The sequence below is a fragment of the Peromyscus californicus genome, unplaced genomic scaffold (genome assembly GCF_007827085.1).
Source record: "Peromyscus californicus insignis strain IS unplaced genomic scaffold, ASM782708v3 Scaffold_22__1_contigs__length_63687245, whole genome shotgun sequence".
NCBI classification, from domain to species: Eukaryota; Metazoa; Chordata; class Mammalia; order Rodentia; family Cricetidae; genus Peromyscus; species Peromyscus californicus.
Genome location: NW_026294525.1, coordinates 7102282 through 7129253, shown reverse-complemented (window position 1 = coordinate 7129253; position 26972 = coordinate 7102282). Strand labels below are relative to the sequence as shown.

The 26972-nt window shown below is 42.4% G+C and overlaps 1 protein-coding gene across 5 annotated transcripts in view; it reads right to left on the bottom strand.

The window, feature by feature from the left end:
• The window catches only part of Prkn (parkin RBR E3 ubiquitin protein ligase), a 1215691-nt gene that overhangs the window by 822315 nt on the left and 366404 nt on the right, over positions 1-26972 (bottom strand). For all 5 annotated transcript variants that reach the window (XR_008221125.1, XM_052750832.1, XM_052750833.1 and 2 more), the window contains exon 3: positions 8854-9094. Coding sequence is in view for 4 of the 5 variants with exons in the window: in XM_052750832.1 (XP_052606792.1) it covers positions 8854-9094 (241 nt within the window). In the remaining variant the exon portion in view is untranslated. The remainder of the gene's footprint in view (positions 1-8853; positions 9095-26972) is intronic.

Below are 26972 nucleotides of genomic sequence, written 5' to 3'. Positions count from 1 at the left end.
ATTTTAATCTGCATTTCTTGATCACTAGGAATGTTGAGTATTTTAAAATATAGTTATTGGTCATTTGTGTTTCTTCTTTTGAAGAATATCAACGTTGTTAGCTCATTCATTGATTGGCAATTGTATTTCCTTAATGTGCCGCTTTTGCAGTTCTTTGTACACTCAGGACACCTGCCCCTTGTCTGACACACAGCTGGTGGAGATGCCCTCCATCCTGCAGGCTGTCTGCTCCTCTGTTAGTTTCCTTTTCTTTGCAGGAAAATTCTCAGTTTCATGTTGTACCATCTGTTGATAACTGGGGCGGTTCCTAAACTCTTGCCTATCCCAAAGTCTTAAAGATTAGTCCCTTGTTTTCCTCTAGCAGGTTTAGCATTTCAAGCTTTAAATAAAGGGCTTTGATTCACTTGAAGTTGGTTTTCTGTACAAATATATAGACCAAATTTTCTTTTCATGCAGGTGGAGATCCAGTGTTTTCCCAGAGCCATCCGTCACACAGGTGGTCTTTGCCTTCCTCCCCACTAACTAGGTGTCCATAGCTTTGTCTGTTTACTTCCAGGTCATCTCTTCTCTTCCATTGGTCTAACTGGTTTCATGCTAATACCAGGCTTTGTCTCTAAGGTTCTGTAGTATAATCTGAGGTCAGGTATTAGGGCACCCCCAGTTGTGTTCTTACTCCTTAGAATTGCTTTGATTTTCCATATTTCCTGTGGTTCCACTGGGATTCTTGAATTGCTTCTTTCTAGATCTGGGGAGCACATCAGTGTTCTGATGGCTGCTGAATCTGTAGATTCAGTTTGGTGGAACGGCCATTTTCTTGATATTAATTCTGATAACACAGGTTCGTTCAAGGTCTTTCCACTATCCAGTGTCTTTTTTTTTTTTTTTTTTTTTTTTTTTCTTTCATGGTGGACATGTGAATTAGACTGTCTGGGCATTGAAGAAGCAAGAACCATTTTGCATTACAAAAGAATCCAACATGTTTTAATCTTTTGAGATGGTGACTGTGAAGTTGGACTTTTTTTTTAAATTTTACTGACCATTCGTGCAACAGGAATCAGACACAACTAGTCATTGAAGACATTTGTCGCACTGACCCACTTACCCACTTAGAAAAAATTACTTAAAAAATTTCATTTTTAGGAAAGGGGTTTTGTAACTTAAAAAAATTCCCCTTTTATCTTCTGTTTAAAGCTATATTAAATCAATCTATTATCATGTAATTCAATATGCAAACTATATTGCAAACCATAAAGTATTTTTATAATAAATTATAATCTCTCTGAGAACCTGGTTCCTCTTATTATCCCCTGTTCCTGTCAATGGGTTTATTATATATTAGATGCTAATTTTAAAAAAAGGAGAGAGCTGGTGTGATGATACAAGCCTGTAATCCCAGGACTCGGGAGACCAAGCAGGAGGACCACACAATTGATGTCAGTCTGGCTTATACACTGATAACCTATCTCAAAACAATAGTAAGGAGGGAGTGAGAGAGGGAGGGAGAGAGGAAGGGAGAGAGGGAGGGAGAGAGGGAGGGAGAGAGGGAGGGAGAGAGGAAGGAGAATCAATAAAAACTAAAAGAGGAAAAAAAGGCAGATACACCATTTCTTTTGTTTCTTTGACCAACTGCCTGGTGGTCTGGTCTTCTCTAACTATATGATATTCCAGTTCCTTGGGGTGAGGACCATCATATATAGTTTCCATAGCCCAAGGAACTATTCACCAACTATTTCCTGACAAATATGAAAAATAAGAGTTGAGGAGTTGCAAGGGTCACATTTTACATGTGAAAACAAGACATGCTTGACAGCTTGACAAATAGCCATTACCATCCATGTACCAGGAAGTAGAGGTGCAAAACATGCTTGACCTACTTGCATTTGATGAGTGAACCGTCAGAAGGGTAAACAGAAATGTTACAGGTAATTACATGACAGTGCACAAAGGGTACTAGAAAGAGCAGGGGATGGATAGTTCTGCTTTTAGAATCCTGTGCAGGCTGCTTGGGAACAAACACAGGACTGTTTTCTTTGCTGTCTACTCTGGTCCCCCAGTGTCAGTCAAGGAGTATCCTCAACAATCCCCATAAACATTTAACATTTTTACTTCTATTCTGAAAAATGATACTCTAGTAGGAATTTCTGTGACCAAAGAAAAACTAAATCCCTGGCTGAATCTTTACGTGTTCTCAATAATATGGTGTGATATACACTCTAACTTGCTCTAGCATGACTGCCCAAGTTTTTCATTTCATAGAAGGTTCATACAAACAGGCTCTCCTTAAAAGCTGTCCAAAAACACCAAGAAATCCACACCCTCTGGCTGAAAATCATTAGCATGCAAAGCACACTTTTCTAAGTACTTGAGATTTGATTTGGGATAAAATGAAAATTACGTCTGAAGCCTATCACTTTATTTCATTAGCAGGCCTCCATGACTGGTTTGTATTTGGCAGGTATGAGCTAATCTTCAATCCCCAAATCACTTTCATCTTGTACTACATCTCAGGACTGGCAGAGGATTGTTGATAAGAAGGGTTCCCTAATAATTGTGGTGAATCTGTGGTGTGGGTCCAGAGTGCAAGGTCTTAAGTACCATTGATTTCAATTTCTTTTGCATTTGTCTATGTATAAGTATCTTCTATTTTTATGCTTATAAGTTGAAGTTCAATCCTAGCCTGGAGTGTTTCATGGAAACTAGCCTCTTTTGCAGGGTGCTTAGCTTTAAATGGGACATGCATATCATATTTCTTCCTACTGAGACTTTAAGGGCCATTATATAAAGTAGGCAACAAAATTTTAAAAGCCAGAAGGAGTAAACAGCTGTAGTGAACAGATGTCATGTGTATTATTGCACAGATGAGCTCAGAGCTGCTGGGACTGCACGCACAAGACTTGTGCAAGATCAAGCCAACCCAAAGCCCAGCCTGCATCAGGGAGGGGCTCATCAAGTCCCATCCCTAGCCAAGGAGCTATTGGCAACCCTTGACTGCTGTGGGCAGGAAGCCTTGGTTCTCTTCAGAGACAGAAACCCTGAGGGGTTGCCCACGCTCTAAGAGATGGCCCTGAACCCCCACACACACAGGCAGGGCTCCATGGACTCGGTGGATTTTTGTTTATATTTTAATTAAAATGGAGCACATGAAGTTGGAAAGAAAAAGCAGTTGGGGAGATAGAGAAGAAGATGTAGGGCAGGAAATGGGGAAGTGGAGTTGATTAAACTACAAATTTGTGTATGAAATTCTCTCTCACAAAATGAACTTATGAAGAAAACTCTCTACCCAATCTCGAGAGACAAGGTTACATAATAGAATAGCTTTTCATATAAATTCAATACTTTTTAAGTATGTTGTGGCAGTAAGATTTGAAAATACTGAACAAAATTAACAAAGATTTTAATTTTTTAATATTTAATGTTTGTTTATATTTCTATTCTTCCCTCCTTCCCTCTCCCCCCTTCTTGTGTGTGTGTGTGTGTGTGTGTGTGTGTGTAGGTGAAAGGACAACTTGCAGGAATCTCTTCTCTCCTTCTACTAGGTGGATTGTAGGAACACAACCACAACTCAGGTCATCAGGCTTGGCCAAGCACCTTTACCCAGTGAGCGTCCACCAGTCAAGGATTTAATATTTAAAATAAAAAGTTAATGAGAAGATAGAAAACCATATGATATAAAGTTGATCTTTCAAATTTAACTATTTGACTGAAATTAATAGAATGGCTTTTACAAGGCCCTAAGATAAGATTATGCTTTGCAAGACCTTGGCCCACGAAGTCACACTTTCTGCCCTTATCTCTGATTGTCCTGCTTGCTTTCTCAGCACTGCCCTGCCTCAAGTTCATGGACCTGTCTGCTGCCTCTGCCTGAGCTGTCAGGAAGGATGCTCCTTCTTCATGTCCACCCCAAATGTGAGCGTATCTCAGAGGAATCCAAGCACTCCTTTTTTTCTGCTAGATAATCAACAGGATACAGTCTTGCTAGTGACACATCCTTGTTTATTATCCTCTTACAGCTAGAATGAACTCCGTGTGGGGACGCTTTCTTCTGTTTATTTTCCTGCTCTATCCCAGTGCCCAGACCTGTGCCTGGCACAGGGTAGGGATCTAGTGTCTGTGTGTTTATGTGCTTAGCTGTGCAGTAATGTTAGAGGATATCCCTCCTTTTCTAGGTATTGTAGCTTTATTTTACCTGTCCAGAGGTAATGAATGGTCCCTCATTCAGGAAATACAAATAACATATAAACTGAATTCATAAATGAGAACTCCAAGACCAAATATAACTCATTCTATGTTCACATTCAAAGTCTGTAAAATTATATATTGTATTCACTAAGCATATTTTGACCTATACTATTTTTTACTGTCTAAGGCAGTGATACTCAATTTAGCTCCCAGACTGCATATTAGCATTACCTAGGGACCTGTCAGAAGTACACTTTCTTAGTCTCTGCCCAGTGGGGAGCTCAGCATCCTGTGCTTTTGTAAGCCTGCAGGTGACCCTGGGGCATCCCAATCCCACACCTCACTCTAGCTCTCCGACTTCTTATCAGCCTTTATGTCCTAGACCATTAAGTACTGTAAATGTAAAATAAGAACAGGGTGTCCCCCCAAAAAACAGGTTTATGTGAAGTGACAGAGAAATATACTGTGGGATCTGCAGGCTCTGAAGGATCGTAGAAGCATCCCATGACACCGATGATGAGAGAGTTTTAAAGGCAAAATGAATCTCTCAGCTGTTTCCGAACAAGTACCATTAGTCAGGGTGTCCTGAGGAGGGTCCAGTGTTACACCACTGGAGGAGACAGCCAGAGCTAGGCCGGTGTTCTTGGGAAGGTGCCAGTTTTGAGTCATGTCAGGCTTGACAGAGTTCCTGGTATAACCCTCTTACAGGGGCATATGCTGGAGGCCATTGAAGAATGTCTCATGGGCTGTTTAAAAGTGTTTATTTAGAGCTGTGCACACAGGGTCTCCTCAGTCAAGACTTGTCTCCACTGTCATTTTGGTCTGATGTAACTTTGCTGTGACACTGACAAGTTCCACAGTACAGACAGTATAAGGGGCTTTTATGTAAACCATGTATCACCTTTCTTATTGATTAGGTACCTTCTCCTACCTGCAGATACCTCCAAAGCAAATTCTCAGATTGCAGACATTTCTGTTCTAAAGAGTTAGGTTGCTTTTTCTGAAAAGGAAAAGCCAAATTGACTCTTCACTCTGGTTCAAACACGCACAGCGCATCTGTAAAAGCAGAACAGGAATTTGTGTCTCTGCCCTCATTCTGCATCCAAATCCATTGCCTTCACTATCTCAGAATGGTGGCTCAGGTCCCTGCACACTCTGGATGCAGACATGATCCTTTCGTGAGGATTGGCCATGTCAAGCTGCTCGCCCTTCTCCTTCCAGCTTGAAGACAAAGGAAGAGTAGTGAAGGAACACACAACCAACATGTGGTCAGTTGCTGAACTGTCCCACAATCCAAACCGAGAGAACGGAGCATTTCTCCTTGAGTTCTAGAAACAGCAGCCCTACAGGCAGGTGAGCCCATTGTGTCACCGGTCGCCAGGTGATAACAGTTACCCCAGGAAGGACCCATGAGAATCCCTACCCACTCCCACCAACTAAGCAGGAGTTACCGTCTCAGGACAGAAAGAGAACTGGCCCAGGAATAATAAGATTTCTCCAGGATCTCCCAGAGCCAGCACCGAGAGCCAGGCCACAGTGTGATCAAGGCTGCTTAATTATAGATACCCTTACCTCTGCCCTAACTCTTCCTCTCTTTAAATTTGAAGCTCCTGTCAGAAACCTGAAGTCAGGACTGAGGATGCTGCTCCCCATGTTTCCAGATCATAGCTACATTGATTAAATCCCTTTCTTGATTTTTCAACATGACTTTCTCAGTTTGGTTTCTGGATTAAGAAGCCAGTCCCCACCCCCAAGTCCCAGCTGCTTAGAGTTCTGTTTTCAGATGAACCCAGAGTTGAACCTATATGATAAGAGAGCAGATGCAGAAACAGCAGCAAACTGAAGAAGGTATGTAGTATGCACACAAAGAAGTATTCTGCTATTATTCTTGTTGAGATAATGAGTAGACAGGTTGAGTTTTGCTCAAAAATGTAAATGTATATTTTATTTTTAGAAAGAAAAATAGAATATCACATTATAGAATTAGTTGGCTGTTCTACTAATATAATGAAGTGATTTGGTCAATAAATATCTTAAAAGTATGAAGAATAAACTATTTTAAGGCTATGTTTAATTTTCAACCATATCTGGTTTGCACAAAACTATATATGATAATCCTAGTGATAAACAATATGTATAGTTTTTTATGTTTGGATTTTTATACAAGCCATATTTCACTGAATATCCATTTGCAATTCACACCTTTAAGAAAAGCCCTAACTCTGTATTTGTGGATTTGTTAATATGGCAACTCAGACCATTTGTTTTAACTATGGAATCATCATAGGCGTTCAACACTACACTTTAACGACAGTTAGTTTCTCTATTTTCCATCACCTTACAAAGTTCTGTTACAATCCTGTGTACAGTGTCATGGAGCTGCATCTTGAAGCTCGTGTACTTCCATGAAGCTACAGAATTGCTCTCTCCATGGTGGCTTCAGTAGATTGACATTTTCAGCATTGTGTATAAAAACACGGAACAACCCAGATCTTAATCAACACTTCATCTGTCAGAGTGTTCATTTCAGGGTCAACGTTATGACTCTAACTTACTCTTTTTTATTGTTTGTCAGAATATGGATGCTTATTACAGTATTAATTACAGCATTACTATCTTAATGCAGTTTTTCTATTAAGTGACATTTTATCCACTGTTCATGTGGCACCTTGCTTGCTTGTCCATCTAACTGATCAGCTTCATACTTGACAGCAATACTGACTGCTTGTTTTCTGAGTGTTGTCCTTCACGTATTTATTTTGGCCTCATATCCATTCTTTCCTGTGGTAAACCCTTCAACGGGACTTGCAGCCTGAGGGCAGACAAGCTCATGCTGGCTTAGGAGACTGTTTCTATCCTGTCCTTGAGCAACAGTTTTTGGGGGGTGCTGAATTATAAGTTCAAGGCACTTCCCTTGGCAGCTGGCTACCACTCCACAATTTCTATTCTCTTGCTTCTCTTGGGAGCCATCCTGGTGGTTGTTCTCATCTAGCCAACTTTGGCTCCTTATCATTTTAGGACCTCTTTGTCCTGGGTACACTTTCCTTTATGAGATGAGTTCGCAGTTATTTGCCTTGGTTAGGAGCAGTACACCTAACTTCTGGGGCAATCCACTCTCCCATAGAACTACAGCTGGGAACTGTGTTACTGTACTATGTTGTTCTTTGTTGTTCATGTTCCTTCTTTTCTTACTACAAGATCATTGATGGTCTTAAAAATCAATTAAACAGTATTGAGGGATTTTAACAAGAGTCATTTTTTATTATTTTTAAACTTTAACCTTTCTGGCCCCAGAATCTCTGGTGCTGAGAAAGCCATGCTAAACCAGGCCTATCTATGTCTATGTGGGAGAAGAAATAAACTACTCTGGAGAGTCAGTTATTGGTTTTTATCTGTATGCACAGTCCAAATTACTATTGTTCTGCCATTACTTATTCGTATCAGACAATAAATGCTTAAGGAAATATATTAATATCATCAAGGTAATAAAATGATGATTGTCTTCTAGGGTTTGGCTATCTGTATCTCCTCTAAACCTAATAACAAATATGTTATTAAGATGTGGAACAATTGGGACCTCAGGAGTGGGATTAATGTCATAAAAAATAAATTCATGATTGATCACTATAATCAAACAAGAGAATAGTTCATCTTGATATATAGGCATCCAGATAATAGGAACCACGAAATACGTCTCTGGCATGAGGATTATTTTGAGCCATTGTTTGAATAAACAGTAGGACCATCATTTGCTTTTTTTTTTTTTTTTTTTTTTTGGTTTTTCGAGACAGGGTTTCTCTGTGTAGCTTTGCGCCTTTCCTGGGACTCACTTGGTAGCCCAGGCTGGCCTCGAACTCACAGAGATCCGCCTGGCTCTGCCTCCCGAGTGCTGGGATTAAAGGCGTGCGCCACCACCGCCCGGCTCATTTGCTTTTTTAAGCATAGAATACCTTCTGTAATGTGAAGACATGGTCTTCATCTCCTCAGGGAAAGGCACCAATATGGTGCCTTCTAGAAACAGATGCCAGGCCCTTCTAGACCCCCAATCTCCCACTGCCTCCACCTTAGATGGTCCAGCTTCCAGAACTGTGAGAAACACTTCCCCATGCACTAAACATGATCAGTCTAGCACATTTGCCACTACATAAATTCACTGAGATAATGCATTTATTTACCAAGGAAAATGCATGAAATGACTACACTGACATCATGACCCTGAACCAGAGAATGTGCAAGAGTACTTAAAAACACCTTTGCCTTTTTAAACTTTCTCTGCATGACTAAAAATATAGTCAAGGAAAATACATTTAAGAACATAAAAAAATCAGAGAAAAGCAAAGTGTGTGCTCCCAGTTGTACACCTAAACCCTAACAGAGCTTGATACATTTTTACCACCCCAACACCTCAAAGGAGAAACAGAGACCATATTGGTCATGGTCCATCCCTTCTGTCTGCTCTCCTGTGGCCTCCATTTTACTGTACTTACGTACTATTGCACATACTCCCCTCACTTCCACAACTATGGACTCTCAGGATGTCCCCTATGGTGACTTGGAGATTTCAGCCCCAAACATATCATGAACCAAGTGTGTACCAAGTGAGGACACTCTCTCTGGAGAATCAGCTAACAAACAAAACTGTTCGGTAGCCATGAGAAGAGTCATTGCAGTTACCTGGACCTCTGGCTGCTTCTGAATCACTCCTGCTTCCTGTATCCAGAATGACTGCCAGCCCCACGGAGTCCGCTGGCAGGATATGGCTGCTGAGGTCCACCCTTGTCAAGCCCCTGGACTCCCATACAGAGCCCCCTGAGATGTTGTGGGGCTTGTCTTCTCCAGATGCATTTGTTTCATGATTTTTTCTCCACGGTCTCTGCACGATGTGAACAATGCTCTGCTGTTCCAGATCACAGCTCTGGGAGAGGGGCAGGCAGAAAGACAAGAAAATGGAAAGCATTACATTCAGGTGGAGCTTAAGCCGTCCTCAGTTCCAGAGTGTGCAAAAGTAGTGAACGGCTACTTCAGTTCAAAGCCTACCAGCGTTGGTGGCACTGAGTGGAAAGCAGGGTGTGTTTGATTGACTTAGAAACACTCTGCCAGTGGGGCCACAGAACTTACACACTGCATGTGACAGGCGGGAAGTGTGGAACTGGGGACATTTGAGGGAAGGGGAACACAAAAACCGAAAACTATGGAAACATCAAATGTTTATGGAACTGTGGGAGCCTGTTTTCGGGTTCCTCGTGGCTTTACCCAACAGGTCCGCATAGAGGATGATCAGGACCACGGGCCTGAGTGCAGGTGTCTGAGATGGTCTGCACTTGGCTGTGCTGGGGGAAGGAGGTCTTTTGCTCCACCCCTTGGCGTCTCTATAAAAACCCTGGGGCAGAGACAGTCGGGGCCCGTTGGAAAAGGTTTCAGGCCCTCTTGAGGCTATCCTTTATTTTCTATCTGTTTATCTCCGCAAGATTCTCCGCAATAAATCCTTCTATCTAAAATTTCCTGCTGCTCACACTCAAGAAAACTCTGGGGAACTGTGGGGGTGGTGGGTAAACACCCCACAGAATGGCGCCCGAACACGGACTAAAGAAAAAAAAGGGGGGGAACTAAAGAAAAAATAGGGGGACTAAAGACAAAGTAATAGGGACTAAAAATAAAGGATAGCTTCAAGAGGGCCTGGAACCTATTCCAACGGGGCCTGACTGTCTCTGCCCCAGGGTTTTTATAGAGACGCCAAGGGGTGGAGCAAAAGACCTCCTCCCCCAGCACAGCCAAGTGCAGACCATCTCAGACACCTGCACTCAGGCCCGTGGTCTAATCATCCTCTATGCGGACCTGCTGGGTAAAGCCACGAGGAACCTGAGAACGGGCTCCCACATGGAACCTAGTAGGAAATCAGATCCTAATGCACCATAAGCACCCTGCAAGTAATACTCGTTCAAGACTGATTTACCTCTCAAGTGCTTGGTCCTTAACTCATTTAATTTAGACACCGGTGGTCATTTCTGTGTTATAAAAGCACCAAGGGTTATTATCAATTACTGGGCATTTCTCCACAGAATCCTAATGACTGTGGCAGATTTCACACCTACTCTCTGTCCCTGCTGCCACCAGCAAGTGTGCTGCAGCACCACTGGGGGAGCCAGGGAAGGGTTTGTTGGCCCTTCTGCCTCCCTGCCATTAACATCAGTAAACATTTACAATAGAAACTTTCATGCTCCTATCTTGTTCTTCATGAACAGGAGCCTGTAAAATCGAGAATGAAAATTAAGAGTTGATATTTGCTAAGGCAAGAGCTAGACCACCTTAGGTCAAGTCCTAGTTCAGAATAAGTAATAGACAGAAGCTCCATTCTTCTGGCTCCCTCACTAATGTGTCCACATCTCTGTGTTCTTTGACTTGTGGCTATGCTGTCATTGTGGGAATGGTCAACAGATACCTGTGTACCAGACAACCACACGAAGGCCACACTGCATTCTTCCTCATTCTTTGTCTTCCTCCAGCAGTCTCTTCCCTGTTGCTGTCAAAACCCTCTGAGAACAGTGGCCTCTGCCACTCAGCTGAACCCCCTGCCGAGCACACTGCAGCTTGGTGCTTGCCCCATCCAGTCAGAAGGTCATTAGAATGTGAGCATTCCAATGTCTTACCACCCTCCTGTTCTGGCCTCTAATACACTGACAGGTTTGTGTAACACAAATTTCTAAATGGTCTTACAATAAAAACCCAGGCCAGATGTTGAGGTAAATGCTGAAAGATCAGCAAGACAAAGGAACAAGCCACCTCTTACCTCTAGGACTCCTCAGCCTGAAAAAGCCTCTGGCTGAAAGAGATGCTTCTGCTGAAAATCCTTTAGTTCCTGTCTCCTTACGCCTTATATACCTTTCTCCGCCCAGCCATCACTTCTGGGATTAATGGCATGTGTGCTTCTCAGTACTAAGATTAAAGGTGTGAGCCACCACTGTCTGTCTCTGTTTTCTTTCCTAGACTGAGTCAATCTCATGTAGTCCAGGGTGGCTTTGAACGCACAGAGATCCAAAGGGATCTCTGCTTCGTGAGTGCTAGGATTAAAGGTGTGTACCACCACTGTCTGGCCTCTATGTTTAATCCAGTGGCTGTTCTGTCCTCTGATCTTCAGGCAAAGTTTATTAGGGTTCACAACACATCACCACAGGTTTGCTCTGCCCTTAGTCCCAGGGTCTCCCCACAATGGCTCCTACTCAAGGGTCACTATCTGCCACCTCCTTATCATCATCCTCTTTCCCCAAGGTCTCCCCTATCTTATGCCCCTTACTTCTATCAAAGCAACTCCTACAGCACCTCAGGGAACCTCACACTCCTCGTTTTAATGCTGACTTCCACTCTCTGATATTGCTCAGGCTTCAGTCATTGTATGGGGCTTATCCTCCCTGTCTTGTTATATCCAGCAAGGTGTCCAGAGTGACTGATTAGGCGCCAGAAATACCCTTCTCACCTTCAGTCCCCTCATACCGTCATTGCTACCTCCCCATATGGGACCTTCATTATTACGATGACTTGGTAATTATTCCCTAAATGTCTGGTTTCTGCTGCTGCAGGCTGTTACACACAATCTTTGGTGTGTGTATCATACTATCACATGACTAGTGTGCTTATTCCTCTCTTCTTTCCATACCTCTGCCAAGTTCTTTTTATGTCCTGTATTTGTACAGAAGGGCCATTCTCCACAAGTACTCATGGCCATAGAGATGCATTAATGGGCACCCACTCTGACCCTTCCTTGTGGTGGTATTGTATTCCCCAAAATACTGTGCACTCTAATAAACTTATCTGGGGTCAGAGACAGAACAGCCACAATATTAAACATGAGGATAGGCAGTGGTAGCACACGCCTTTAATCCTAGCATTCCAGAGGCAGAAATCCATCTGTTCAAGGATACAGCTAAGCATGGTGACTCACACCTTTAATCTCAGAAAGCAAGCCTTTAATCCCAGGGAGTGATGGTAGAAGGCAGAAAGGTATATAAGGCGTGAGGACCAGAAACTAGAAGCATTTGGCTGGTTAATCTTTCAGGCTTCTAGCAGCACAGTTCAGCTGAGAGCCATTTGGATGAGGACACAAAGGCTTCCAGTCTGAGGAAACAAGACCAACTGAGAAGTTGGCCAGGTGAGGTTAGCTGTGGCTTGTTCTGTCTCTCTGACCATCCAGCATTTCACCCCAATAACTGGCCCCAGATTTGATTTTATTAATAAGAACTGTTAAGATTCCTGTTACACTTCCTCCTCACCTTCATTTTATGTTCAGCCATGTGAATGGCCTTGCCACTACTGATCTTAGCAGATATGATGAAATCAAGGCTTGAAAATGGTCTTCCTGGCTACTTAGGTTCTACACCAGAATATGCCTAGAAGCTTCACTCCTTAAGCTCGGGAGCCAGAACTGCACATCTGAGGTAGCCTGAGCTCAGCCACAGAAGGGGCAAGTGCTGCCCTGAGTGCAGCTGAAGACGAAGCTAGCCTTGGCCTGAGCCCCAGCCCCCTGATGACAAGATGTGAAGATGTGTGAGAACACAGACCTGGGTCAATTTCTCCTATGATTCTGTATTTGCTCCTCAGAAATAAAAGGAGATGGCACCCAATGCCCATTCCCATTGGAGCAGGAAACATATCGTCACCCTGTGCCTTGGAATGGGCTCTGATGTAGAACCCAGGAACCTCACACCTATAGCCAGAGTCCCAGCAAATCAAGCACTAAGACCTGAGCACGCTGAAGCACAAACACATGAGAAAGGAGTCTTGCAAGGAGGAGGAACAGAGTGGGAGGGGCCCCTCAGCACATAGCCCACACCGCCATCTTCCTCGGGAGACACAGACTTACTCTAGTCTCCATGTTCAGAACTGAAGTTCCAGAAAAGAGTGGCACCTTTCTCATCTGAGTCCCATAACACTTTGCCTGCCAAGGTCTACAGATTACAGTGTTTACAGCTTAGTGTGTGCGTGTGTGTGTGTGTGTGTGTGTGTGTGTGTGTGTGTGTGTGCGCACGTGTGTGTGGTGTGTGTGTGTGTATGGTGTGTGTGTGCACATTGTATTGTAGTGTGTGCATGTGGTTTTGTGTGTGTGTGTATGTATGTGTGTGTGTGATGGTGTGTTGTGTGTGTGGTTTTATGTGGGGGGTGTGCATTGTATTGTGTGTGTGTGGTGTGTTATATGTGTGTTATTGTGTGTGATGTGTGTTGTGTCTGTGTGTATATGTGTGAGATGTGTGCAGTCCAATGTAGTTTAGGAAATGATTATAGCAGTAACTGGTCATACTTAAAATATGTATTATCCAAAGCCTCACAGAGCCTTTTGAATCTAAGGATGTGGGAACTGAAAAACTAAATGACTGAAGGAAAAAAATACTGAACAGATGAGTAAATGGATGAAAGGATGTAAACAGTCCTGAACCCTGTTCTTCCAGTGCTTCATGGGAAGCTTGCAGAGTGTGGAAGAAAGGACAGCATGGAAAGACCCATGTGGATCAAATGCTCCACTTTCAATATTGATGCTGATGCTGTCAGCACTGAACACTGTTCAAGAGACTTAGAGAGATGTACAGAGCCCAATACTCATCATGCATCAGTCTTGAAAATGGAAGGTGTGATCCCTATCTCGTATATGAATGTGGCCTCAGAATTCTATTTAGTTGTTCCACCCAATAAACCTTATGAAAAACATACAGAGAATGTAGAACATGCAGAAAGTATGAATGTGGAAATTCTGGCAAAATCTCAGCTTTCTACAGTCTAAAAATTAATAATAATAATAGTAATAGTAAAGAATTCCTCTCTGTGCAAGATTCCCTGGGACAAAAGAGAAGCCTGGACATATTTTCTGGGGAATATATGGAAGAAATCAGAGTGATGAGCCATCCTCTCCTCTCACATCCAGACTTCGCTGGCATTCAGAATGCTCTGCAAAGGGATTTCAGTAGTTACAGTGGTATTTATAGAACATATTTCCACATCTCTAGCCATGGTTCTGAGATCTGTAATTGCTTAATTCTTTAACTCCCTCACAGAAAATACTGTTGATCTAGAGGTCCCTTTGCCAGATGGTGCTCTTGCATGTCATGCCAGCATAGCCCAGAGCCACACTAATAGCCAATTCCATGGACAATAGGTTGGCAAGTTCAGCTGTGTGGCCATTCCAAAGCCCCAGTAACATGTACTTCACACAATATTCACAAACTCCTCAGATTTCAGACATGGAGATCTCAGGTGAGAGGAAATGAAAGTGCAGTGATCCTATATGATTACGGAGTCCCTTGGGGTACAAACGATCTTTTCCCTAAGGACTAATATTCTTGGGGAAAAAAAAGCAAAACAAAAATGTTGCCTAATAAGCAGACAGTAGATACTCATTTTGTATTTGTTTATAATAACTTATTTCCCTTAGAAGAAGGGCAGCAGCATAATTATTTTGTAAGCAAACAAGTAGATATTCATCCAGGTGGCAAGGTCTTATGCTTCCATCAGAGCTGTGTCTCAGGCTCCCTCCAATAGAACCTTTGGTACAGTGTGAATAACTTTGGAAAATATTAATCAACTCTCATCCAGGCAGCTGTTTTCTGATAATGCCCCCCCACAAAAAAAAAAAAAAAACCCACAAAACAAAACTTTCTCTTTCTCTAAAAAGGCCCTGTAGACGGCATGTTGTTAGGATCCAAATATTTCAGAGCTTGGCACTCTAATTAAGACCTTGGAAATGAGAAATATTTTAAAGACTTGACAGGGCTTAGCTAGACCACAATTCCTGCACCCAAGGCTCAGGGATCATTTTGGAAAGAGAGCAGAAAGACTGTAAGAGCCAGAAGGTCAAGGGGTTTCCTGTGAGCCTGTGTCTCCTAGGAATGTCAGGAGCCACACCTATACAGTCTCACTAACATGACTTTCTAAACACAAACTGAATAAGGGCAGCACCACAGACATGCTAATATGGACAGGGGAAATGCTCACTGGGCCTCAACTCTACACAAGAAATTTAGGCAACAAAGGAGTTGTTGGCAGTGGGGAAAACAGTCTTCATCCAGGGAAAAGTAGATGGATTGGTTATCCAATACCAAATTGTCACCCTGAAAGCAGTATACAGACAGAACATGTCCAATCTATGCATTTAGGAGTATATGTGTGTGTGTGTGTGTGTGTGTGTGTGTGTGTGTGTGTGTGTGTGTGTGTATCAATGAGTGTATCTTTATAAAGGAGGCGGGAGGGAGCCTGCATCCTTTCTGCCTTCTGTTCTGTGATGAACACAGATGCAGTCAGAGCCCCACACTAGACAGCCATGTTAGCACCTGACCTTGGGCTCCCAGCCTTCAGGACGGCCAGAAACAGAATTCTGTTCGTTATAAATTTTCCTTTGTAAGGTATTTGTTTAGCAACTTAATCTAGTCAAAACCAGTACTGTTAATGAGTCAGAACTGTGCATATCAAGCTAATTGCACATCATTTATTGTGGCCACTGTTGTTCTTTTCATTTCAACTTGTGGAAGATAAGGAGCCACGGAAAAGTTAAACATGGGCCCGTGGTCACCCAGGCTTCAGTGTGAATGGAGGCAACTAGCAGCCTGGTTCAACTGAGTCTGAAACAAAATGGAGACATGGCTGAGGCAGAGTAGGGTAAGTCTACAGAGGGCTAGAGAGAGTGCAAAGTGGGCCCAGAAATTCCAGCAGGACCAGCGTAGGTAGAAAAGATTAAGAAGAAGAGCCCAATGCCTGGTATGTGAAATTCTAGAAAAGGCAGTTCCCAGGTAGGGAGGACTGACAATGCCAGGGCATGGGCATGGAGGCACACAGCTGCTATCCCAGTATTGGGGAGGCAGAAACAGGCTGGTTCCTGGGGTTCAATGGCCACCTAGCCTAGTTTATTTGGTTAGTTCCAGGCCAATAAGAAACCATGCCTCCAACAAAAAGTAAAAAGTGCCCTGAGGTTGACCTCTGACCTCTACAGAGGCTTAGAACAGGCTGAGGCCATGAAGGTGGGTGTGGGCTACAACTGTTTTGAATTTTTTTTTTTTTTTTAACCAGCAAGACCTTCATGTAAATGTTACTAGAAAGTTGAATCTTCTGGAAACATCCTTGTATTTTCTTTCTTTCTTTTTTTTTTAATTAAAAAACGTGTATGTGTGGGTATGATGTGTGTGAGTGTATTATGTGTATGGGCTGGGTAAGTTCATGTGCCTGTGGTATGAGTGGAAACTGGAGGAAAGTGCTGGGTGCCTCCCCTATCATTCTACACCTTACTCCTTTGAGGTATGGTCTCTCTGTGAATATGAAGCTTGCTTTTAGTTTCCAGCTGCCTGGAAGCCAGCAAACCCTTGTTTCCATTCCCCACAGTGCTGGGGTTGCAGACATTCCCAGGAACATGGTTAGCTGTTATGTGGGTGCTGAGACACGAACCCAGGTCCTCACTTTTCACTGCAGAGACATCTCTATGGCTTCTCTTCCTGGTCTTGTGTATACAGAAGCTTCAGTCAGGATCTATTCACCATACTCAGTTTTTGTGTTGGCTGAACTGGACCATTCTGAAAGGACATGGCTATTCTCATAGACGGTTCTGAGGGCATCCACTTAACACTCATGACAGGAAATGAAAAGACCAGGTCTGTAGCCTCCATCGGCTGTCTTACAGCCCACCGTGCTACCAGACACACGGGCTAGACTCAGTGCCCACGGACTCCAGATGTGAGAGACCACCTGGAGCAGAAACTCCCACTCGCTTTGCTTTTACAGTCTCACTCATCAGTCCAGTCCATGGATCCTCCTGGGCTAATGTCTGTGGTCTGTGACTTAGGTCAGGCTATCTTCAGCCTCTTCTGTGTTACCCAGCTTTAGTTCCCTGTAGGTCTGCTAACTCTACACCATCATACAAAGCATTTCAGAGTACATTAGTAGCAGGCTATCACATCCTCTATTGTATATAGTTGGCCTTCAAAGTCAGACTGTCTCTGATTTTTATTTGAAATTTTAATTCAAATGCTTTTTTTTTTTTTTACTAGAGAAGCAGTCAGCAGTTATCAGGGAAAAATACTCTAAATAAATATTTTAATCTGGTAAGTTATTAATCCAAAAAATTACTTTTCTATTAAAGAGTTCCTTCTTAGGTAATTTTAAAGGAACGTTTTTGGTTTTTTGTTTTTTTTTTTAATATAACATTTCCCTTTTTGACTGAAAGAAAATTTTGCATGATTACTCCTTTTGCTTTTCCTGAAAATAACTTCTAACAGACGTTTTTCTAAGCCCTTAGAGTTTTTAATAATGTATTTGGATGCCAAAGAGAGATAAAATGGCAGTTATTTAGGAAGTCATTTGTGGGTGTTTTTTTAATGGATAAGAATCATTTCATTTGGTTGCTGTGTAAAGGCGACATGTGCCTGGGGATTTTCAGAGCTAGGCAGAGTAACCACAAAGGATTTGTATCCGGTGGCTTCATGGTCTTTAGCCCTGGGTTCCCTCCATGGTCCTCTGTGAACACCAAATGCCAATTTATATTAATTGGATAGGGAAAAAAAAAAGCAAAAACTATCCCTTCCCTTCAACCTTATCCTTCATTTAAGAAGACTTGAAAACTGGATTCTTTGTATTATTTCCTGTTTCTTACGACTTTTTTTTTATAATCAAAGAAATAACACGACACAGAGGTACTGAAAGGGCCCCTCTCTAGTCGCCAGAGGCAGGGTAACACTAATTACCAGAGCAGGTCTGAGCCTTGTCGCCAATGTCCCTCCCATTGCAGGCCTGGACCTCCTTCCTGCTCATTAAGACCTGAAACAGAGGAGCTCAACAGGGCTGGGGTAGAACCACACATCGATTTGCTATGTGTGAGCTGCAGCAGTAAATGGCACACGTGAGGAAAGTCAGTGCTGTTTAACCAATGATGTTTGCGATTGACCCTTTCCTAGATGCAAAGGACATCAGTAATCAAACCTATGCCCACTAACCATGTTATAATTATGTTTTCTTAAGTTAAATATTTAGTTAATATTCTTACAGTGTTTGGATATAATCCACCCCCATTCCTCCCCTCCAACTCCTCCTGTGCTTATTACTTTTCCCTCCCAACTTCATGTGTGCTCTCTCTCTCTCTCTCTCTCTCTCTCTGTCTCTGTCTCTGTCTCTGTCTCTCTCTACCTATCTATCTATCTAATTTAATAGTCACTGACTTTATTTAGTGCTGTCTGTGCATAGGTGTATAATTACCTACTGAAACATGGGTACCCTTCTCAGGGCCTAGCTCTCTGAAGAAAGTGACTCTCCCTCTCCCAGTAGCCATCTACTGCCAATGGGTCCTCCTATGCAAGTGGAGCTTCATGAGCCCCCCCCTCATCCAGGCTGGGATTTTGGCTGGCTTCATCTCATGCACATCTTGTACCTACACTCCTGGCTGTTATGAGTTAAGATTATGCTTCAAAATGTAAACCTTCAGAAAATGTCTGCTAGTATCATTCATTGTCATTTTATTACTAATTATAATAAGTATTATAAATATATGTATATAGACTCTGAAATACAGAATTAAGTTAATTTTCCAAGTCACTCTATATGTTTCATAGAATTACTGAGGCTAACAAATAGACTTTCTTCATGAGTACATAAGGAAAAACTGGTGAATCTCACAGGGCATGGTAGTAATGACTGTAGTCATAGCACTTTGAGGGCTGAGGTATGAGGGTCATAAGTTCAAAGTCATCTTCAGCTACATACAGCAAGATACTACACCTGTCTCAAAACAAATAGAAAACATACAAGCAGAGACCACTAATATGCTGGATAATAATAAAATAGTCTACTCTACATCTTAACTTATTCCTAATTGTATTTCAGCTCAAATGAACCACTCTAGGGTGAAAGACACAAAGTGATCAAACTCTTTAAAATTCCCCATTTCATACCTGGCTCTCTCTTTTGCGTTCACTTTCTCCAGGCTCAAGGGGGATAGTTATGGGCAAGCAGATTTTCCCAGTGACAGGAAGATGAAATACTTCACAGCAATGGGGCCATTTCTTAAAAGCGAGAGGAAATGGGAAGGATGAAAATACCTTTGCATTCTGCTGCAGAGTCAAAGGCTTGGTGGACAGCCAGTGGCCAGATCAGAGAGAAAGGTGATGGAGTCAATGGTGGGAATGGCCATTTGGAACCTTTCCCTCCAGGGAATATTGGAGCCCCAGAGACTCCATTTTCTATTCTTGCTTCCAAGCCTTACGAAGTGAACAACCTTTCATGATACATTGTGCTTTGAACATTCGAAGCAGCCGGGCCAAGTGCCTGTGACCAGAAGTTATGGGCTGACACAGTTCTTCCCTCCTCTTAACTTGATTTACTTAGGCATTTTGTTTTAGCAATGGGAATACTCCCTATCCATTACTAGATAGACATGCTCCACCAAACCAAGATGCCAACTTCTCCTCTCCATGTTTGTCCCATCATCTTCTTTATCCTTTCTGTAATTCCACTTTCTGTAAGAATGTGATGCTTTAGGATGAGCTCTCCCACCCTTTTCTAACAAGACATTTCTCCCAGGTTGCACTTCTGACCATGGTTTTTCTGTGATGCCCAATAGAAGGCTCATTCATCCCTGCCCATTTAGAACTAAAAAAGATCAGAAGTGTTAATGCTTGAGCTATACACTTCTATGAACCAGCCCCCAGACTCATATGTTAAAATTGTACCCCCAGTGGCATGATGTTAGAAGGTAGGGCTCCTGGGGTAAAGTTCTCATGCATGGGATTAGTGTCCTTATAGGAAGAAACACTGAGCTCTGCTGTGTGGGTACCAGGAACAACCCATGTGAAAACCAGGAAGCAGGTGTTTGGAATTTTCAAGAACAGTGCTCTAGAACTATGAGCTATGAGTGGTATTTAAGCCATTCAGTCAGTTGATCTGTTGTATACTAGAGCTGAATCAGAAAGCCCAGGGAAGGTTGCTATGTACCCAGGAGAACATACTAATTACTTCACAGTTGCAATAAGTTAGAAGTGGTTTAACCTCATGTTTAGGAGAAACTACTTGGCAAAAGAAGAAATGCTTAGGTCTAGTCAGTAGAGAACCAAAACGACAGTTTTGAAGCCTCTCCCCAAAAAGCATCTAAACCAGGAGCTTCCATTAGAGAAGTCTGTAGCTAGAGTTTTCCTGCCTGGCCCACAGTCAGGACAAATCTCTCTCACCTGCCAGTCCCACAGCCGCTCAGACCCAACCAAGTAAACAGAGACTTATATTGGTTACAAACTGTATGGCCGTGGCAGGCTTCTTGCTAACTGTTCTTACAGCTTAAATTTATCCATTTCCATTAATATATACCTTGCCACGTGGCTCGTGGCTTACCGGCATCTTCACATGCTGTTTGTCATCGTGGCGGCTGGCAGTGTCTCTCTGACTCAGCCTTCCACTTCCCAGCTTTATTCTCCTCCTTGTCCCGCCTATACTTCCTGCCTAACCAATGGCCAATCAGTGATTTATTTATTGACCAATCAGCAACACATTTGCCATACAGACCATCCCACAGCAGAAGTCAGAACAACAGATATTACTTCCTCAGTTATATACATGACATAAAGCTATAAGAAAAAATATACACTCTAGTAAGAGGTGAGAAAAAGTAGTCCACTTGGCATTGATTGCTATAGCATAATGCTGGGGACTGTAATTTATAACTGATTTCCTGCAGTTGTGAGGGTAGAAGATTCAAGAGTAAGTGTTATTAGCCAGCAAGGGACATCTTGGTGTGTCATCCCATTATGGAAGGTGGATAGGGCAGGGGACAGAGAGCAGGATCTGGAATCACCACCTCTATCCTTTGCTGCTAGTTTTAACCCACTCGTGGGTGCAGAGACCTCATGTCCAACACTAACATGGATGCATGGAAGATCAAGTGTGCAATATGAGGACTTTGGGGCACATTCAAATCACAGAATGGAAAGCCTTCACTGCTGAATGTTCAAAGTCCCTCCCTGAATCAAACACGTGCCCTACTGCCGTCTAAGTGGTGCCACCTCCCAGCTGCTCGGATCTGAGTCTTGCTTTCTCTGGACGCTGAGTGGAGCTGGAGTCCCTATGCAGTACTAGGCTGTGTGGGAAGAAGAGGCAAGTGTGCCAAAGGCGAGCCAGAAGCAGCACAGGCAGGCACTGATATTTATTTATTTTAACAACTGACAGAGACAAACAGCCTCACTCTTTTGCTGTAAATTCCTTAAGCTTCTAGCCTTAGGTTCGAATTTCAGATATAAATACTACCCACTTATGTTACTTATGTCAGCTCCTCTTTCATAATCTGGATATGTTATGTCATGGGCAACAATTTTTTCTTGGAGATAAATAATATATGAAACAGCTCTCTTCTTTCACACCTGTGCTCAAGAGGCCTGCTTGTGATGCCTCCCCGATTCTAGAGGGTGGAAAGACAGGGACCATCACGGGACTCAGGACAAATCCTTAGACTGACATTTGATGGGAAGCCAGGATGAAGAGTGTTTAGCTTCAACCTGCAAGGCTCAGGTCATGGAACTCTGGGTAGGGACAGTGAGGGAATGAAGAAAGGACAGACACACAGACACAAGTTCAATAAAGCTGGGGTCAGGTGGGGCCTGCTATCACTCCTGCCACAACCTGGAACTCCAGCATGTTTCTCAGGTACAGTAAAGGGGGAGGGGTTGCCTAGTCTTGGTAGGAGGTCTCTGTGGGTGAGTAGACTGTAAACATCTGAGAGGCAGCTGTTAGTCTTTGCACACACTGACCACTCATACTCAGACTCCCATGAAGGTTTTAGTCACCCTCCTTCAGCATGGCCTATGTAGGTAATGACTTTGCCAAATGTCTTATAGTCCTCGACATGGCCATCCCTGTGTCAAAACACATCCACCCAGTGCTTCCTTTGTTCCCTACAAAGTCCTGTGCTTACACCCCCATTCCTGGTCCTCATTAACTTTCTCCTATAGTGATTTATTCTGGGGGAGCAATGTGCTAAGGTCACAGTCCATGGGGTAGACCCCTGGGTGTCATGGTTATTACATGTAGGCACAATGCAGATCATGGGGCTACCAGTCAGTTTTGATAAGGGAGGAAGATCAGCTGGGTGGGAAGCACACACAGCATGGATATGCTGCAGAGAGGGATGGTACACCTCCCAGGTAGGATGCAGCAGGATGCCACAACTTTTTATCAAGCCTTTCAGAATGGCTCAACTTGACTTAAATGACTTAAACTTGAAGATTAGTTCTGACACTATTCATTTTCAGGTTATGGGTTACAGCAGGTTATTGAAACCATATAAGGGAAAGCCAAGATGAGGGCCTATTGTCAACACCCTGGCTTGCTCTCTCAGGAAGTGAATGAGTAAGGACAGACTACATGGGAGTTGGGTCATAAAGAAACTTGTGGGAGAAAATAACTCCATCTTAGTGGGTCAGTTGTAGCTAGAGTTTTCCTGCCTGGCCCACAGTCACGACAAATCTCTGTCACCTGCCAGTCCCACAGCCACTCAGACCCAACTAAGTAAACACAGAGACTTATATTGCTTACAAACTGTATGGCCGTGCCAGGCTTCTTGCTAACTGTTCTTATATCTTAAATTAATCCATTTCTATAAATCTATACCTTGCCACCTGGCTTGTGGCTTACCGGCATCTTCACATGCTGCTTGTCATGGCGGCAGCTGGCAGTGTCTCCTCCCACCTTCCTGTTCTCTCAGTTCTCCTCTCTGTTAGTCCCGCCTATACTTCCTGCCTGGCCACTGGCCAATCAGTGTTTTATTTATTGACCAATCAGAGCATTTGACATACAGACTTTCTCTCCCCTCCAATATGCAAGGACACAGAGTTCACCCTTTCTAGAATATGAAGAGTTAAACCACTCTGCTGGAACTGGGGAGCATACCCAACACTGACCTCTTGTGCCTTTGAGTCCCAACCTTAAGAACCATGAGAGGTAATTTTCTGTTTTGTATAGGTTACAGCCTAAGATATTTTGTTATAGTAACGCAGCAGACCTAGACACTCTCCTGATATTTTCTCCAGCCCAGTTTCAAGTATCGTGCTTAGTATTTGACAGTCATTTAGAGGTCATGAATACTAAATGAAACAACCAGTATTGCATATGGAGTTTCCATACAGACACCAGCCTTCTATCCAGATCAAAATTGTCCTAAACAGTGCCCAAGATACCAACTAGAAGATATTTTATTCCATCCTATAGCTAGGAAATTAGAATCCCTATAGTATGTCCCAGTACTTCCAGGAGTTCCAACAGTGCTCATTTGGGTAGCTCTGCAGTGCTCCTTTGGGTAGCTCCCCACAGTGCTCCCATGGGCAAGGCTGAGGACCTGAGTAGCAGGACCACATTCAACAGCTGCCTCTCAGGCCTGCCCTGAGCTCGCACGTGTGCAATCCTCCATTCTGGACACAAAGACACCAGACAATTCTCAACAGTTCTCAACATGGACTCACCAGTGGTGTCAGCAAACTGGGGATCAGCAGGAAGAGCAGTGACTAACCCAGGACCCACATGTCCTCTGTTCTCATTCCCACAACCTAAGAACTGTCTGTTGACACACGGAAACCAATTAGCACCAAAGGCTGAGAAGAACAAGTTCTAACAGCTAGCTATGAAAGAAAACACTGTCACTGAACACCAAGCACACGGATGGTTGTGTGCATTAGGATCTTACCAGTATCAAAAGTAGATCAATTCTACCTTATAGGGCACATTTCTAAATTAGCATACAAATAGGAAGACTTGGTATGCCCAGAGGCAAGTGATAATTGTAAGCCTGGTCTGTGTGGAGCAGCTGCAAGGCAAAGCCGGGATCAGAAAACACTTTTTAAGTTAAGTGAGGCATTGAAGAAGTACATGGGTTTTTCTGATTTATAATTTAGGACACTGGCTCCTTATAATACAATATATCCAAAAGAAGATAATTATTTCATAATATAATTAAAAATTTCAAACACTGATTTTTTTTAATATTTATCAAATACATTATTTATTAAATACATGTGGCCATCTATTTAAATTTTCTAGAAGCTTGCTGTTGAACACTTGGCAAAGACATGAGTAGTTAGATGTAAATCTCCAAGTTAGCTTTTGTTAATCTGAATAGATCTTTATAACTTTTGTAAAAGACGGCTGCCAAAAATCATATGGTTACACTTAAAACATGTTCTTCTAAACAATAATTACATGCACACATATGCGTAGTTGGATCCAAGTTACATACACATTCACACAGAGTTAAAAGCTCAGATATAAAGAGTTATCCAAGTCACATATATGTCCACATACATACACATGAATATATCTCCATTTTTAACATAAACATTTTGCAGTGAAGAATCATCAGCAATTTGTAAAATGAAAAACAGACAGAATTAACCTAATATAGTCAAATTTTAAATTCAGGTTTTGCAAGTATGAAAAACCACAAACACTGATTTTATATTCTTTAAAATGTTGGGGACAAAAATCTAGGACAGAGAACCTAGGGGAAAGTCTTGCATAACACTGAGCTTGGGGAATGAAAGTCTGACAAAATCCAGGGTTAAAATTATTTTTAAATGTATTGAAAATACTTTGTGTAGGAATAAAAATGTCATGAGTAAATATCCACTTTGTGCCTCATATACATACATGCATACATACACAAAAACATATGTGTGTGTGTGTGTGTGTGCGTGTGTGTGTGTGTGTGTAAGCGCTCACATTGCACTGTCAGTGACATGCAACCAAGGATGTGTGCAGACATGCATGAATGCCATGCCATTCTGAGAGGAGCTGAGTGCCCACCGCCTCGGTGTCTGCAGGATTCCCAGCCCAGAAACTGAAGGACAACTGCATTTACTATATCAGATTTTTAAAAATCTTCTAGCTAAAACATACCTTGGCAAAAACAAATGAGAAATTACAAGATTTAATATGAATATATGGAACCCTTTAAAATTGAAGATGAAGTGTTTAAAGATCCATATAAATGGATAAAAGACATAACAACCTGCAAAATACACATGTGAGTATCAAAATCCATAAAGGTGATGAAATCTGCTCTAATAAGATAAACACATCAGCTCTGTTCCCATTTGCACCAGTCATAGTGATGGCATCTCAAAAGTTTGGCAGTATTCTCTGTGTCCCTGTCCCAGGCAACCTGGATACTGCTGTGAGGGGTGGGGACACACAAACACACATACAGAAAGGGGGGGGGGAGGAAGGGAGGGAGGGAGAGAACTGGAGCAGGTGCACTCCATGGCCATACATTTCTGTCTTAGGGATTTGCTCTCAGGACCACACACCACCAGAGTCACCAAAGGATGTGCAAACAGTGACTGGGTGTGAGAGCTGTACAACAGAAGAACACTAGGACAACACAGATGCCCATCCACAGAGACATGAAATCTGTGTGCAGAGAGGGAAGAGCTTTAACAACTGGCACCATTACTGTAAAGAACAAAGGACACTGTGAACATACTGCAGCTGTTTGTCAAAAGAAATGTTAAAAATGTCAAATAACAAGTAGGTAAAACAGCTCTCCTTGCCAAGGGAAAGAGAATACATGAGGTGTGTACCTGTGTGCGTGTGTGTGTGTGTGTGTGTGTGTGTGTGTGTGTGTGTGTGTGTGTAGTGTGTGTGTGTGTATGTATATATGTATGTATGTATGTATGTATGTATGTATGTATGTATGTATGTATAAATAACAGTATGGCTTGAATTTTGAACCATGTAATGTTTTATGTGATCAAGAAATTAAGCTAAATAAAAAGGAAAGTGTTGTGGAATATTAGTTGAAGATGTGTTACATTTGTTTATGCTGTGGAACATTTGTTTAATGATGCAAAGATGTGTTGCATTCTTCTATGTTGCATTTGTTTAACTCTGTGAAGCTGTGTTACTTTGCCTGTCTAAAACACCTGATGGTCTAATAAAGAACTGAACAGCCAATAGCAAGGCAGGAGAAAGGATGGGAGGGGCTGGCAGGCAGAGAGGATAAATAGGAGGAGAAATCTGGGAAGAGATCATCAAGGAGCAAGAAAAAGAGGAGAGGAGAACATCAAGCACCAGCCACTAGCTGCAAGCAAGACACAGAGTAACAAGTAAAGAAAGGTATATAGAAATAGAGAAAGATAAAAGCCCAAAGGCAAAAGGTAGATGGGATAATTTAAGCTAAGAAAAGCTGGCTAGAAACAAGCCGAACTAAGGCTGGGCATTCATAAAGAATAAATCTTTGTGTGATTTATTTGGGAGCTGAGTGGTGGACCCCCAAAGAGCCAAAGAGTAAAAACAACAGGAAAGAGAAGAAAATTTAATATTATCAGAAGTAAATACCTTAACAACATACATTGATAATATGTGTGAGTCAAATTAGTTAAAATGACTTCTAAATACAGTGCTATTCTTTCTCTTTTGTATAAATAAAGGAACTGAAAGAAAATGTATTGCTGCCTGGGGGACCAGCCTCCAGATATCCCAGGGCTTGAAAGGAATCTATGGCATAGGCACATACTTGACTTTTCTATCTAAGGGGGCTAGGGGAAAAGAAATTCACATACTCTCTTGATGGTTTCCTTCAGACCTTTTCTTTATTCTTCTATTCACTCATTCTCTATTCTTTATTTTCCTGGTGGTTTCCTTCTCTCATTCTTGATGTTTTCCTTCTAACTCACTTTAACTCTCTCATTCTTGATGTTCTCCTTCTAACTCTCATTCTTGAGGTTTTCCTTCTAGCCCATTTTAACTCTCTCTAACTCTATCTCTATTCTTTCCCTTACAGCTTATACACCCCAGCAAAATCTTTCAGG